The sequence below is a fragment of the Orcinus orca genome, chromosome 13 (genome assembly GCF_937001465.1).
Source record: "Orcinus orca chromosome 13, mOrcOrc1.1, whole genome shotgun sequence".
Taxonomy (NCBI): domain Eukaryota; kingdom Metazoa; phylum Chordata; class Mammalia; order Artiodactyla; family Delphinidae; genus Orcinus; species Orcinus orca.
In genome coordinates this window covers 45,636,406-45,651,917 of record NC_064571.1, presented here as the reverse complement: position 1 = coordinate 45,651,917, position 15,512 = coordinate 45,636,406, and the positions used below count along the sequence as shown (strand labels likewise).

The window sequence follows — 15,512 nt, the reverse complement described above, 5'->3', positions numbered from 1 at the left end:
CCACGAGGCTCATGTTATACCTCTTTCAGTGCAGCTTATAGGGAGGTTCTCACAACTTCCAAGCCCTGTACAGCTCACAACTCAACTATTTCTCCTTCCCCCACTTGACTTTATATTCTTGCTCTTCCTCCCAACTCCATCTCCAGGCATTTTAATTTAGATTCACTTGACAAATTTCACTTTCCTTGGGTAAACTGCCAAAGGTACTGCTAACAAAGAAGAAGAATAATGAGTGGAGGAAAAAACATTTTAAAACCAAAGCAAAATTAGCAGTAACACCAACAACAGCTTCTGTTTCAAGCTTTTTCCAGATTTCTGTACCTAATTCATCCTCTTGGCTTTCATGAACACATTTTTTTCCAAGTTCTGTCAACAGATACATAGTAGCTTTCTATCAATCATACAAGTCTCAAAGAAAAAAGGGTGGTACATAAAGAATCAGTGCTGCTGAAATACCCTCTCCTTCCCTTCCTTTTTTCCATCCTTCATATTTTCTTTTCAAAAATCATAGCTAAGGACTTCCCTGGTGGCGCAGTGGTTAAGAATCTGCCTGCCAATGCAGGGGACACAGGTTCAATCCTGGTCTGGGAAGATCCCACATGCTGCGGAGCAACTAAGTCCATGCGCCACAACTACTGAGCCTGCGCTCTAGAGCTGACAAGCCACAGCTACTGAAGCCCACATGCCTAGAGCCCGTGCTCTGCAACAAGAGAAGCCACTGCAATGAGAAGCCTGCGCACCGCAACGAAGAGTAGCCCTCGCTCACCGCAACTAGAGAAAGTCCATGTGCAGCAAAGAAGACCCAATGCAGCCAAAAACTAAACTAATTAATTTAAAAAAATCATAGCTAATATGAAGGTCAGAAATAAAAATATTATTAGTTATTATAAGCCTTTTATAACTAAACTGCAATTTAAATTGCTTTTAAAATTGTACATAGGTATTACTTTTAAAAAATATTACATTTTAAGTGCTCAGAACAGTGGGCACTAAGAATGGTTTGTAGCTGGACATCACCAAAAGCTGCGTGAGGGAGCACCTTGTTTCCACGTGCACTTGCAGTGGGAGCTGTGCGCAGGCCCTTGAAGACTTTGATATTTTCTTTATAAAATAAAGCTCATTGTGAGCATTAAAAGAAAAAAATTACATTTTAGAAAACTGAATTATAGCTATCCAGTACTGTGGTTACCAAGATACAGAAAAATTGAGAACTCAGCCAGTATTCTTCTGGATTTGTAAGATAAGCCCAGCAACCCAAATATTAGTGGAAACAGATAGCTTAATATAGGCAATAAGGTATGTTATATCAAATACTCCAAAGAGGGATCATTATACAAGTACAAATGCATAGATATGTGGGATTTGGGAAGTATAAACCAAGTAGAGGAATATGTGTTTCTGGGACCTATTACATTGAAATAAGGGTTATCTTCTATTAAGTTCTTCCACTATGTAATATATTTATATTGCACATACATACCACTAAACCTTTTGGGGAGATATTACTGCCCATATTTTACAAAGAGTAAGAAGAAGAATTTGAACTTGAATATGAAGCTGTCCGATTCCAAGTTTACATTCTTTCCACTATAAAATAACATATATACATTCAGTTTAAAATTAGGAGGGGAAAACTTATGCTCTTTTATTCTATCTAACAGCAGCTCACTTTTACCATGTTCCATGATCAAGGCTGACATTCTGGTATGGCATAAGGGCTGAAAGCTGTTCTGATTAGTTGGGTATCTGTTGTTTGATTGGTGCCTATGCCATGCTGATCATTAAATATTTTGAATATCACACCTGTCCATGACACAGAACTCTGAGTTTTCAATCAAATACTTACTCAGACACTTGAAATCATCTAAAACCACTTCGTATGACATATTCCATGCCTACAGGTATCCTGGGTCTAAGATGTAGAACTACTACTTCTTTGCAAAATTTGGCTATTCTCTCTCTAGATAAGAACATGCTGAAATTCCCAAGTTTTATAGCAGAAGCTTAACATTTGCCATTTATATATACCAAAGCATGGAGCACATCTTTGAGTCAGTAGTACAAAATTACTATACTCTAGGTTTTTGCCAGTGAAAACCTTGAAATGGCATCCTGCCTTACTTGTTACAAGTCAGACTTATAGCATTTGATATTTGGGCAATCAGTCTGACAGATACTACTCACACCTTCCTCAGTTCTTGCTATTAAATTAGATCACCAGAAAGGAATATATTTAGACATTAACTTATGCACTTAGATAGAAATGCCTAAACTGAGATTTATACACTTACATTCTTAGACTTTATCAAGATTCAATATACAGGAGGGATAAATTAGGAGTAGCATATACACACTATTATATATAAAATAGATAACCAGGGGCTTCCCTGGTAGCGCAGTGGTTAAGAATCCGCCTGCCAATGCAGGGGACACGGGTTCCATCCCTGGCCCGGGAAGATCCCACATGCCGCGGAGCAACTAAGCCAGTGCGCCACAACTACTGAGCCTGCGCTCTAGAGCCCGTGAAACACAACTACTGAGCCTGCGTGCTGCAACTACTGAAGCCCACGTGCCTAGAGCCCGTGCTCCACAACAGGAGAAGCCACTGCAGTAAGAAGCCCGCGCACCGCAATGAAGAGTAACCCCCACTCGCCACAACGAGAGAAACCCCACAGGCAGTAACAAAGACCCAGTGCAGCCAAAAATAAATAAATAAAATAAATAAAATAAAATAAAATAGATAATCAACAAGAACATACTATATAGCACAGGGAACTCTACTCAATATTCTGTAATAACCTATATGGGAAAAGAATGGATATGTGTATTGGGTTGGCCAAAAAGTTCATTCAGTTAATGAATACATTGTTCAACAAAGTTCTTGACGAAAATGAAAAATGCCTTTTATTTTTACTTAAAACCGAATGAACTTTTTGGCCAATCCAATATGTGCATAACTGAATCACTTTGCTGTACATCTGAAACATAATATTGTAAATCAACTATACTCCAAAATAAAATTAAAATTAAATAAAAAATAAAAATTTTAAAAAAGAAAAAATAAAGTACATAGGAATTTTAGAAAGATTCAATATACAAAATGACCATATAAAAAAAGGAAGCAATGGTGTAAATATTTCAAGGACAAATCTAAACGTCATCATAAAGAAGCATGATATATTTCTGAGAACTTCATACTCCAGATTTATTTATAAGTTAGTTATACCAAAATCAGTTTGCCTAACTGATATATATAAAATGTTGTACAGGCTCCCTCAACTGGTTAAGATGTAGAACTACCAAAAAACATGCTGCATCAAGTTGACTTTATCATCCTCTTCAGAAATTTCTGTAACCCCAGCTAGAGATCGAAGAACAGACATGATGTCATTAGATAATTTGTCAAAGCCATTCTGTAAACATATATTTGCTAATTCTTGCCACTCTTCTAGGGAGCAAAATGGATCATTTATCATAAGATGTTCAACTGCATCTGAGGAAATAAAAATACAATATTATAATATAGCGCTTATTTGATAATCCATACTTAGCAATTCTTCAAAAATAAAGAGATATCATTTCAACTCCATTACTATTAGACCTGATTCCTTTAAGTGTAACGTGGCATGCCTAGTCGAGCTCATAGTAAGTACTGAAGTGTTAGTTCCTTCTCCTCCTCCTTTTTCATTAACCTTTTCATGCCTCAATTCAACTCTCCACCATTTCTCACATTACCTATTCTTCCACTCATCTCCTTCTTGGTAAGGTCAGCAGATGCTGAAGGCTGAAAGGAAGGGAGCTCAGAAAGTGAAGAATGTGGGCTCAGCCTTATTCACAGTCTATAAGGTACCACTAGGAACTATCAAACAAATCTGATGGTCAAGTTTTCATGATCCTTCAAACACTTTTATAAATGCCCTATAGTGCTAACCTAAGGGTTTAAAAAACTTTGGCAAAACCTCCATCCTATCTCTAGACAGAGACCTCTTAATGATGGGCCTGCTTTAACAAATATTTTTCTAAAGGAAATAAAAGAAGGATTTTGTTTATTAAAGAAAACTAATGATATTATTTACTTTTGAAAATCAATTATAGTGACCCTCTTTGGAACTATTTATGGAACTCGTTTATCTACTACCTGCATTACTTATAATACTTGATGAAAGAGGATCTCTATTCAGGTTATTGTAATCACTATCATTTTATTTCTACCATGATTACTATTTTTCTATCAAATAAAATATTTTAGTTGATATCTGTAATGATAATTTCTAAATTATCTTCCCCACTATGTTTTCATGTAATTTACTATTCTTTCTTTGGCCCCATATGATAATTTAAAATCAACCTGTCTGCTCAAGTTTCTATATTAAATTAGAGAAAGGAAAGAAAAAAGTGAGATCTAATTAGTTATTCCTGATCCCACTCCAGAGTGAGGTTCAGAGTAAATAATATATGTAAATAATATTTTCATATATATTTGGTTTAGTAATAAAAAACATAAAGTTTATCTAAATAACATTTTAAAAAATATATATAAATTATTAAATATATACATGTTAATATATATAAAGAGTTTACAGTAGTCATAGCTATTATAATTATTATGATGTTACCCTCAAGCTTCAGAAAGAGTCTCTCTTCATTCTAATTCTCTCAACAAATATATACTACTGCCAACAGATTATTATTAACATGGTAATCTTTACATTTATAAACACCTAAAGTTAACTCTTGCCAAGAATAAACTCTTAGGAAGATAGAGTTAACTCAAACATAATAATCTTAAACCTTTCCCTAAATAACCCACTACTATTTCTTTCACTACAAAATTTTACTTCACTTACCTTTCCCATCTTTATTTATTTCTTGAAGTAGCTTAATGCCAACTTTTTTCATATCTACAGAGAACAGGTGAAGTACAGCAAGACCAAAAGATAAATATGGTGGTTTCCCATTCCATTCTTTAGTGAGACACTGAATTAATTCAGTGTGGGGACATAACTTTATTAGCTGCATCAGGTCATCTGAAAGCAAAAATGAAAAACTGTGTCTCAACATCCTAATATGATACATCAACTAGAAACTGGGACTAGCTAATGTCTATATTTGCCAATCAACTCTTCTTTTTCCAATCCTTCCAAAGCCCTCAATGAATTCAACATTACTATCTCCAATCCAAAAAAAAAAAAAAAATCATACTCAGCATCGCAGAAAACAAAGGAAAACTACCTAAACATAGTACCAGGAAAAAAAATTTATCAGAGAACAGTCTTGGAAAGAAATGTGGTATAAAAAAAGGACCAGGTTGACAATCACGAATCCTGAATTCTAATCATAGCTCAATCAGTCACTTAATCTTTTGGACCTCAGTTTTTGTATCTTAAAGTGCTAGAATTAGTATCTCCACAATTTCTAAGCTCCCATCTAATACTACGTTATTTTTGTCTACATCTTGTTGCTCATTTGGGGGCCAACTTCTACTGAGTATATCTTTCTTGCTGTGCCTTGCACAGAAAAGGGGCTCAGCAATTTTTCCTAAAAATATCAAGTATTTAGAAACCCAAATATGAAGATTTTAAGAAGCTGCTAGTTCAAGTAGCTAGAGGTTGAGCCATATGAAGTTGCCTACACTTGACCATTTTTTACTTCAAAAAAAAAAGCAATTTCATATGGTTTAATCTACTAGTTAACCATTCAGATAATCTAAAGCTACAATCATGATTTATATTCTTAAATTTATAAACTTTGTGTTAACTTACTAAATTTTTTTAAGTAAAAATATTCTTGAGCCACAACAGAGGTAATTTTCAGAATAATTTTTGAGAGCATTTCAAGAACTACGTGTAAACATACCTGCACTCTAAAAGGTAATACAAGGTAATCTAGTGTTTATTAAACACATATTTATTGTACTGTGAACTTACATATATTAAATTACTACACCTAATATTCAGTATAAGTCAGATATTATTATTCTCACATTACAAGTGAGGAAACAGGCTTAGAGAGGTTAGTTTTCCCAGAATTAGACACACAGTCTAAAGAAGAACAGTTCATCTGACCCCCAAAGTCCATGACCTTCCAATCTGTGGTGCTGCTCCTCCAAAATAATAAATATGTATGTGTGTGTGCATTGTGTGTATGTATATATATATACATGCATACACACACAAAGAGAGAGAGAGAGAAGGAAAGAGAAATGGTAAAAGATGAAGCAAGGAATAGCAGAATATAATTCTATATCAATGAAGTCAAATAATTTTTTAAAAATTTTCCCTAGAAAAGAGGTAGAAGTTTATGATTTGGGTCGCTCAATCTGGCCTCCACTAAGGTGAAGTTATTTATATAGGACAACCCTGTCTCCAACATTTCACAACTCATCCATCTCTCTCCATTTCATTCAATCAAGTATTCAAATACTCTTCTCCATTAATTGATTAACCAATATTTACTCCATTATGTACAAGATATGGTCTCTGACTAATTAGAAAGGACACAAGTTCAAATCCTATGAACCTACCCCTCTACTTACTTCAGAATGCATTTCCTTATTCCTTGGTTTGACATGTAATAATGATCGTTATTTATCTTGTATGTTCTATTTTAATAAGGTTATAAGGGTCTATATATCAACCATGGTACTGTTTAACTCACATATACCTAGATACTTAGAACAGTGGTTCTCAAAATATGGTCTAGGGTCCATAAAGTCAGAACTATTTTCATAAAAATACTAAAATTTGCCTTTTTTATTCTCCTTCTCTCACAAATATACAGTGGTGTTTTTCCAGAAGCTACATGACATATTACAATAGTCTGAATATAGGATCAGATATGGGAAGCCAGCTATCTTCTACTAAACCAGACATTACAGAGATTTACAAAAATGTAAAACAGTGTCACTCTTTTCCTTAAATTGTTTAGCTTTGGAAAAGTTACTTTTCATAAAAATATTTTACTTATGACAATACATAATTGGTTTATTGCTGTTGGTTGTTTTTGCTTTTGTTTTTGGCCTTGCGGCACAACTTGTGCTATCTTAGTTCCCCAACTAAGGATTATTAAACCTGCACCCTCAGCAGTGAAAGCACAGAGTCCTAACCACTGGACTACCAGGGAATTTCCTATTGTTGTTATTTTAAACGTGAAATTTTGCCATTTGCAGCAACATGGATGGACTTGGAGGGCATTTTGCTAAGTGAAATAAGTCAGACAAAGAAAGACAAATACTGTATGATCTCACTTAATATGTGGAATCTAAAAAAATAGATGCATCTGACTCACCTCACTCAGCTGCACCTGGGGAAGAGCCAGCGGACCAGCCTGCAGACTGATGTGACACTGCCCTGGCTGGACACCCTGATTATATCCCACAATAAGCTGAGAAGCCTGCCCTTGCTGGGATGGGCACTGCCGGCACTCAACACCACGGACGTCTCCTTCAACGAGCTGGCCTCATTGTCTCCTGATACCCTGAATGGCCTGAGCCACCTCCAGGAGCTCTACCTGTGTGGCAATAGGCTGCAGACTCTGCCCCCCAACTCCTCTCCCACCCCCCCACCCCCCAGCTCCTGGCACCCACGCTCCAGCTGAAGAAGCTCAACCTGGCTGAAAACCAGTTGAGAATAGAACGAAACAGAAACAGACTCACAGATATAGAGAACAAACTAGTCATTACCAGTGGGGAGAGGGAAAGGGGGAGGGACAATTTAGGGGTAGGAGATTAAAAGGTACCAACTATTAAGTATAAAATAAGCTACAAGGATATATTGTACAACACAGGGAATATGGCCAATATTTTATAATAACTATAAATGGAGTATAACCTTTAAAAATTGTGTATCACTATATTGTATACCTGTAACATATAATATTGTACATCAACTATACTCCAATAAAAATTTTTTTCTGGTTTAATTTCTTTTTTGTTAAAGTCTTTATTGAATTTGTTACAATATCGCTTCTGTTTTCTGTTTTGGTTTTTTTTTTGGCCGCAAGGCATGTGGGACCTTATCTCCTGGACCAGGGATCGAACCCACACCCCCTGCATTGGAAGGCAAAGTCTTAACCACTCACCACCAGGGAAGTCCCTGGTTTAATTTCTAATAGGATAAATATCAATTGGTAGAACCCACATAGACAAAAACTCTTTGGGATCTTCAATGTTTTTTAAAACTATGAAGGAGACCGGAGACCAGAAGGTTTGAGAGCCTCGGATCTAGAATAACCCAGTTTCTAGATTGTTTCTAGCCTCGGAGTCTAGAATTCCATATCTAGAATATAACCAGACAGGTACATTCACTTGTTTAATGACGATGGGGAAGGTGAACAAACAAATCATTTCAGGCTTTATTCTAGAAATCATTAGGGAGGAAAAACGAAGTGTTTTTCCTTCTAAAACAGATGCTCTATGAGTCAGATTTATGCTTTTGGAACAAAAGACCTTTTTAGGACTTCACCGTTTTTGTTCTGTTTCTTTGATTTGTAAATGTAAAGTTGACAGTCTAAATCTGAGAAAGACCATTTTCTTCTGAAACCAGAAAGTATTAACAAACTGAGTCTGTCCCCTGAGGCCAAGGATGATCCTTTGGAAAGCTGTGGTTGTTTGTCATTAAAAAGTAAAATAAGCAGAGTAATTTTTCAAACATTGTTTCTACCTTTTAAGCTTAATTTTCCTCAGGTTATTATTATCTTATTATGTTGTACTAAATAAATTCTGAGGATAAATATCAAGGTTCTAATTACATAGGAGAGTTAATATTTCTTACATTAGTACAATATACAGTTGTCCCTTGATATCCACGGGGTTTGGTTTCAGGACCCCCTGCAGATAGCAAAATCTGAGTATGCTCAAGTCTCTTATATAAAAAGTCTCTTATACAAAATGGCATAGTATTTTCATATAACCTACACACATCCTTCCATATACTTTAAATCATCTCTGGATTACCTAATACAATGTAAATAATATGTAAATAGTTGTAAATACAATGCAAATGTTATGTAAATAATTGCTGGTGCACAGCAAACACAAGTTTTGCTTTTTAGAACTTTCTGGAATTTTTTTTCCCTCAAATATTTTCAATCTGAAGTTCACTGAATCCATGGATGTGGAACCCATGAATATGGAGGGCTGACTGTATAATTATTTTACAGTGTAATGCACTACTAGAGGAACAGGATAATATGATAATGAGTCAATCATATTTCTGTATACTCATGCAAGGCAAATTTTGCAAGCAAAAAAAGAAACTTCACATTTCATTCAATAAAAATTCCAAGAGTAATTAAAACCTTGATTTCTTGACTAAAATAATTCTATGGAAAAATAATACTTAACACAGAAACTGAATCTGTATAAATTAGATAATATTAATAAAATATATAATTCATTCAACAAATATTGTGTCGTAACTACTCTGCCAGATTCTGTTCCATCGCTGTGTCTATATAGGCAAATTACTTACCTCTCTGTGCCTTAGCCTCTCTTTGGACACAGTTATTTTTCATCTATAAAATAGGGATGGGCTTCCCTGGTGGTGCAGTGGTTGAGAGTCCGCCTGCCGATGCGGGGGACATGGGTTCGTGCCCCGGTCCGGGAAGATCCCACATGCCACGGAGCGGCTGGGCCCGTGAGCCATGGCCGCTGAGCCTGCGCGTCCGGAGCCTGTGCTCCGCAACGGGAGAGGCCACAACAGTGAGAGGCCCACGTACCGCAAAAAAAAAAAAAAAAAAAGGGATAATAACAAACCTAGTTCATAGAGTTAACATAAGGATTAAGTGAGGTAAGGCATGTAAAAAGCTGAACTATAGCTATTATTACACTAATAATATCGGGCATGCTGTTACATAATGAATGAAAAAAATTAATAACTCTAAAAAACAGATTCTAAGTAAAAGTCAATTTACTCTTTGAAAATGATCAGATTCGACAACCATAAAAGATTCTTTTTCCTGGAAAAATGTGACCTAAAAGTGCTATATTTTGTTCCATTGTGCAATTTCTTAGAACTGGAGTACACAGCTTGCAAAATCAGGATTGACATAGGCCTGGGATTTGGGGATATGTCAGGACTGCCTGTACATTAAGGCTACTGCTGAACTAGACTATAAGAAGAGATCAGCTCATTCAACTAGGGTCACCCTGAGGCTTCCCTGGTGGCGCAGTGGCTGGGAGTCTGCCTGCCGATGCAGGGGACACGGGTTCGAGCCCTGGTCTGGGAGGATCCCACATGCCGCGGAGCGACTGCGCCCGTGGGCCACGGCTACTGAGCCGGCGCGTCTGGAGCTTGTGCTCCACAACGAGAGAGGCCGCGATAGTGAGAGGCCCGTGCACCAAGACGAAGAGTGGCCCCCACTCGCCGCAACTAGAGAAAGCCCACGCACAGAAACGAAGACCCAACACAGCCAAAAATAAATAAACAAAATTAAACAAACAAACAAACAAACAAAAAACTAAGGTCACCCTAATGTCCACAATTCTCTCAGATCACTGCCCAGCTGCAACTTAGGTGTTTCAAACTTTTTAAATCAACATTATTTCACTAATTCTTCATTTCTAATGCTTATATTATAGTTCAGAATGATATATATAAGTTCAGTTATTTTTTAAAAATCCTTTAAGTAGCATGGTCCAAATATCTGCAAGTTTACTAAATGTTTATGTACTGAAGAAATATAAAATGTATTTGAATGTCCACCATCAAAGTCAATCAGCTTCAGCTTACCTGTTTTCACTAAAAATTACAAAAGAAATCTACTTACCGGTATACACAAAACAAGCTTTATAATGTGTAAGTCCAAAATTTTGCCTACTATCATGGGTGATCTTAAATTCAAGTCCAGAATTCGAATGTATACAAATAATAGGCTTTTTCACTTACCAGAAGTAAAGGCCTTGAATTGTTGTATGTACTCCATGGCCCCTTGAATTTGACCCTGTTTACACAGGCAAAGGAGAGCTTTCTTGCGCAGGCCACATTCACTATAGATAATCTGAGCTAAAGCCAGACACTTGGCCTTGTTATAAGTATCCTGCTCCCCATAATCAAACATCACATCCCCAGCCTCCTCAGAAAATGTCAGCCTAGAGCAAGCAGATCAATAGGGCACACATTAGTGAGCTCTTGATGAATGGATGAGAATGAAATATTTGAAAATTCAGCACAGTAGAACTGGATTTTCTATGGTCTATAAGGATTCCAACTTAATAGGCAACTGATGAAATTAAACATATCCAAGACTTAACAACAAGAACAAAACCAATCACCATGTCTTCCTTTGGGGAAAGTAATTTTGGTGAAACTGAGCTCAACTTTTAAAAAAATCTACAAACAAGGTTAAAATTCTCCTGAACAGATTGGTGGGATTTAAAATTTCAAGGTAAACAAAAATCCTCTCATAATTGAGGCTCTCAATGTTCTTAGCTGTTATGTAGATTCCAATACCCTGCAGAATGTAAGAACTTATTAAATGTTGGTTAAAGATAGTGACAAAATCTTTAGCTCAAAATTACCAACAGATCTTGCAAGCATTTGTACTAAAACGAAAACAGAAAGTGCGACAGCAGTTGTTTTTTTTTTTAATTGTTATAGATTTGAAAGAAACAACGGGGGGAATAAAGGGACTTGACTGTGTCTATTAGGAGAGACTGAAGAAACAGTTCTTTTGAGATGGCTCAAGTAAGTAGATTTCACTTTTCATCAATTTTAGTGCACCATCTTCATACACAATTGAAGGGAACCATCTGTACTACTAACTCCACCTAGAAACTATCAGCATAAGCCAAAAAACATCTGTGTATCATTAAAGATATCACTTCTAATTACTGGCTGTACTGAAATTGGGCTTTATTGTTTGGGTGTTTTTTGGCCACGTCATGCAGCATCCAGAATCTTAGTTCCCTGACCAGGGATCGAACCCGTGCTCCCTGCATTGGGAGCATGGAATCTTAAACACTGGACTGCCAGGGAAGTCCCATAATTATATTTTTAATTAATAGCTACAGAATAACAACAGTCACATAATATTAGTGTCTGTATACATGTAATATAATGCCAATAACAATAAAATGAAATCATGAAACTCCTACAAAATGTCTCTCTATTGAAAATTAAGTAGATAAAGCCCTCTGTGTTTGTTGGGGCAGGCAGCAGAGAGGTGGGTTTAAAAGCAAAAGGCAGCTCCTGAGTACAAATCAATTATTTAGGAAGCAATTCCCCGACTTCCACATTTTAATACCAAAATATAAGTTTTGGTAGTTAAAGCCACAACGTTTCCTGAGACTGAACAAGTCATTATTTCAGTTGTTGTAGTGACTGCATTACTGGAGCAACATGAAAATACCAGTATCTTAGTATTTATTTCTTATTAATACCATTATTTCATTATTTTCAGTGGTCACCCTCACGATGCTGTTCCACCTGAGAGAAGGCCAGAGTTGAGACTAAGGTTTGCTCTGCCTTCATTTGTCACTTTCCAAAAGGATGATCAGAAGCAAAGAGTATGATTAAAAAGAAAATTATCCAAAAGGAGGAGGAGGATCAAGCCCCAAAATGGAATTGGCCCCAAAGGAAAAGCAGGCGGCGGGTGGTAGTGGGGGGTGGGGTGGTGTGTGTGTGTGTGTGTGACGGGGGTCAGGGGGTGAGAAAAACAAGGATTCTAGCCCTGGGGTAAAAGAGGTAGCAGTCAGACACCCAAAACAAGGTTTTGCCTTGTTTTCAGTCTGTAGCACATTTTCAGTAGTAGTCATCCAATAATTTTTTTGAAAAAGGCCAGATTTTTGTTTTTATGAGTTTCTAATGGAGACCTGAAATGTATGAATAGGTATAATCCAGTTATCCAAAGCCTTCTAATTTTAGTGCATAGTTTTACCACACAGTTCCATCAAAGCTTAAGAAAAAATAAAAATGCTGCCAGAAGATTCAAATCTAATATTTTAAAATTAATCACTACCAATATGGTATGGAGTAAAGCCGTAATGATTTTTATAGTGTCTAAGGTATCTAAATAGAAGAAACCCAAAACATGGAAAATCCAAACAATATTAATTAGCTCATGAATGCGCTAGAGTTGAGTGGGTTAAAGAAAATTGTCCTATTTAGAATAAAGACATTTATGCTAAATGGTATGTCCAGAAAAATACAGAAATACAAATATGAATAATTCAGGAAAAATGCAGTGGTATTTTCCCACTTTATGCACTCAGGGAAATGCATAAGAGTTTAAATTCTTACAACTAAGAGGTAGAATGGGCCAAGTATATGTAAGGAAATTAATCTTGTCTGAAGTGTCTTTGAACTAGATAACAGGTGTTAGTAATGAACATGCACTTTCTGACGCTGTCCTCATGCCTGCACCATTTCCAGGGCTCCCTGACAAGTACTTTTTGTGGGGAGTGTAGAAGTGTGACCAGGCAGGGAAAGAAAGGAGGAGGCAAAGGCTGAAAAGAGGGGTACACATATGAAGAAGTTTCCTAAAACAGGAATTACGTGAACATAATTATTATTATGTGAATAATTAATTACTGTGTGAACAGTAAGTGAAGGCATAACAAGACAGGGTGAGAGAAAGCTACTTTGCGCTGGGAAACAATAGTGAGATCAACCCAGGGCAGTTTTATGACTATCCACAGTTGTGCAGGGAAATGATGAATTTGAAATGTGTAGCAGTAGGTAGTAGTATGCAAACTTGCCATTTTTGTTTGGGACATTTCTAAGTCATGGATTTGTTATTTAGGGAGTGCTTACATTTGTCCATCTACTCCCTTATGATACAATTCTTAAAGATGAGAACTGTACCTAGTCTCTAATATGTATTCTATGTCCCTATGCATTTAGAGCCAAGAAAGCATAGCCCTCAGGCTGCAAAACAAGAAGGCCATGGCTACTAGAGAGAAGACAGGGAGGCCTTTCGTCACTCTGCCTTCCAATACTCACAGCCCAACCCATGCCCACATAGACCCAGCAAAAGGAGCTGTTATCTATTTCCAGATTGATCTTCATAAGCTGGTAGACACAGTTTTGGTGCCTACTCAGGTCCCCTTTACTGTGCCAGTGCCCCTTCTCCAGCTGATTATTGACAGCTCATAGCTGCCCCTCCTCCAAAGAATTGCCTTCAGCTGACTGGAGCCACCTCACCTAGAAAGTTATGCCTATCTTTCAACCCCTTAGTAATCTAGAGCTGACGACTGACTAGTAAGGGATAAAAAAAGCCAGTCCCATAAAAAAGCGGTAACAACTTTGCGGTATGGCTTATGCTCCACAGCTCTCTCTTTATAATACTAATACTAGACTTCACCTGAGTTCACATCCTTGCTTGGCTCTTTCCCTATCCTGTCTCACTCCTTCCGTTATAAAATTTCCCAAGCAGTAAATGACATCAGCTAAATCCAGGTATCATACTCTCTTCAAGGGCATAGGGAGCCTGAGTGCCAAAAATATTCCCCTTTGCCCCATTATTTAGCAATAGTCCTGCCTTCTCATGATAAAGTCAATCAGGACTTCCAGACTCACAGAGCCTAAAGTTGCAGGCAAGGGAAGCACAAACTCCCTGTGCTGATGGTTCATTCTAAGTGTCAACTTGATGTTGTTGGTCAAATAATATCAAGTTGACACTTGATATTATTTGACCAACAACAGATATTTGGTCAAATATTATTTTGGGTGTGTCTGTGAGAATGTATTTGAAGAGAGTAACATTTTAACTGACAGGCTGAGTAAAGCAGATTGCTCTCCTGAATGTGGGTGGCCCTCATCCAATCGGTTAAAGGCCTGAATGGTACAAAAAGGATGACTCTTCCTCAAGAAAGAGGGAACTCCTGCTGCCTGACTACTTAGCTGGGACATCAGTCTTTCCTGCCTTTGGGTCTCAAGGCTGCCGGCTTTCGGACTGGAAGTTACAGCATTGACTCTCTTGACTCTCTGCATTGCTGATTGCAGATCTTGGGACTTCTCAGCCTCTATAATCATATGAGCCAATTTTTTATTTATATATATTTTTTCTGTTTCTCTGGAGAATCCTGACTAACACACTCTCCAAGCAGGCTCCTGGGAGTAATAGTTGAGCAGGGCCACTCTTCATTTCCCAGACCCAAGTATTCTACGTATTGGGAATACAGCACTATATAATTATCATTGGTTTAAGGAGTACATGTCTTCCTAAAGGATGTTCCTCTGTCTTCAAAAGATGAAGTGACAAGTTGGCATCACCTGGACACCATCTGAACCTTCCATGAACCAAATTTGGGTTTGTTTTTTTTCTTCTCCTGTCTGTTGGTCTTTGGTAACCCCACCCTTGCATGAGCCCATAGGTGTGAGCTGTGGAAGTAGTGTCCATCAGGCAATGGTAGTTGACATGGAGTCTGGGCCACTTATTCATGAAGCTTACTTGTCTGGGTAGTCCCAAGACAACTGAACACTGTTAGTGGGTAAATCAATAACCATGGTTTATCAATGGGAAAAGAATTTGGGGACTTCCATGGCGGTCCAGTAGTTAAGACTCTGTGCTTC

General features: G+C 37.2%; 1 protein-coding gene across 4 annotated transcripts in view; it reads right to left on the bottom strand.

Moving 5' to 3' along the window:
- Nucleotides 1-3,180: 3,180 nt before the first annotated feature.
- The window catches only part of CLHC1 (clathrin heavy chain linker domain containing 1), a 45,741-nt gene continuing 33,409 nt past the window's right edge, over nt 3,181-15,512 (bottom strand). For all 4 annotated transcript variants that reach the window (XM_049695971.1, XM_049695972.1, XM_033414223.2 and 1 more), the window contains 3 exons: nt 10,887-11,089; nt 4,848-5,027; nt 3,181-3,493 (listed from right to left, as the gene is read on the bottom strand). In XM_049695971.1, coding sequence (XP_049551928.1) covers nt 3,297-3,493; nt 4,848-5,027; nt 10,887-11,089 — 580 coding nt within the window. In that variant the 3' untranslated portion in view covers nt 3,181-3,296. The remainder of the gene's footprint in view (nt 3,494-4,847; nt 5,028-10,886; nt 11,090-15,512) is intronic.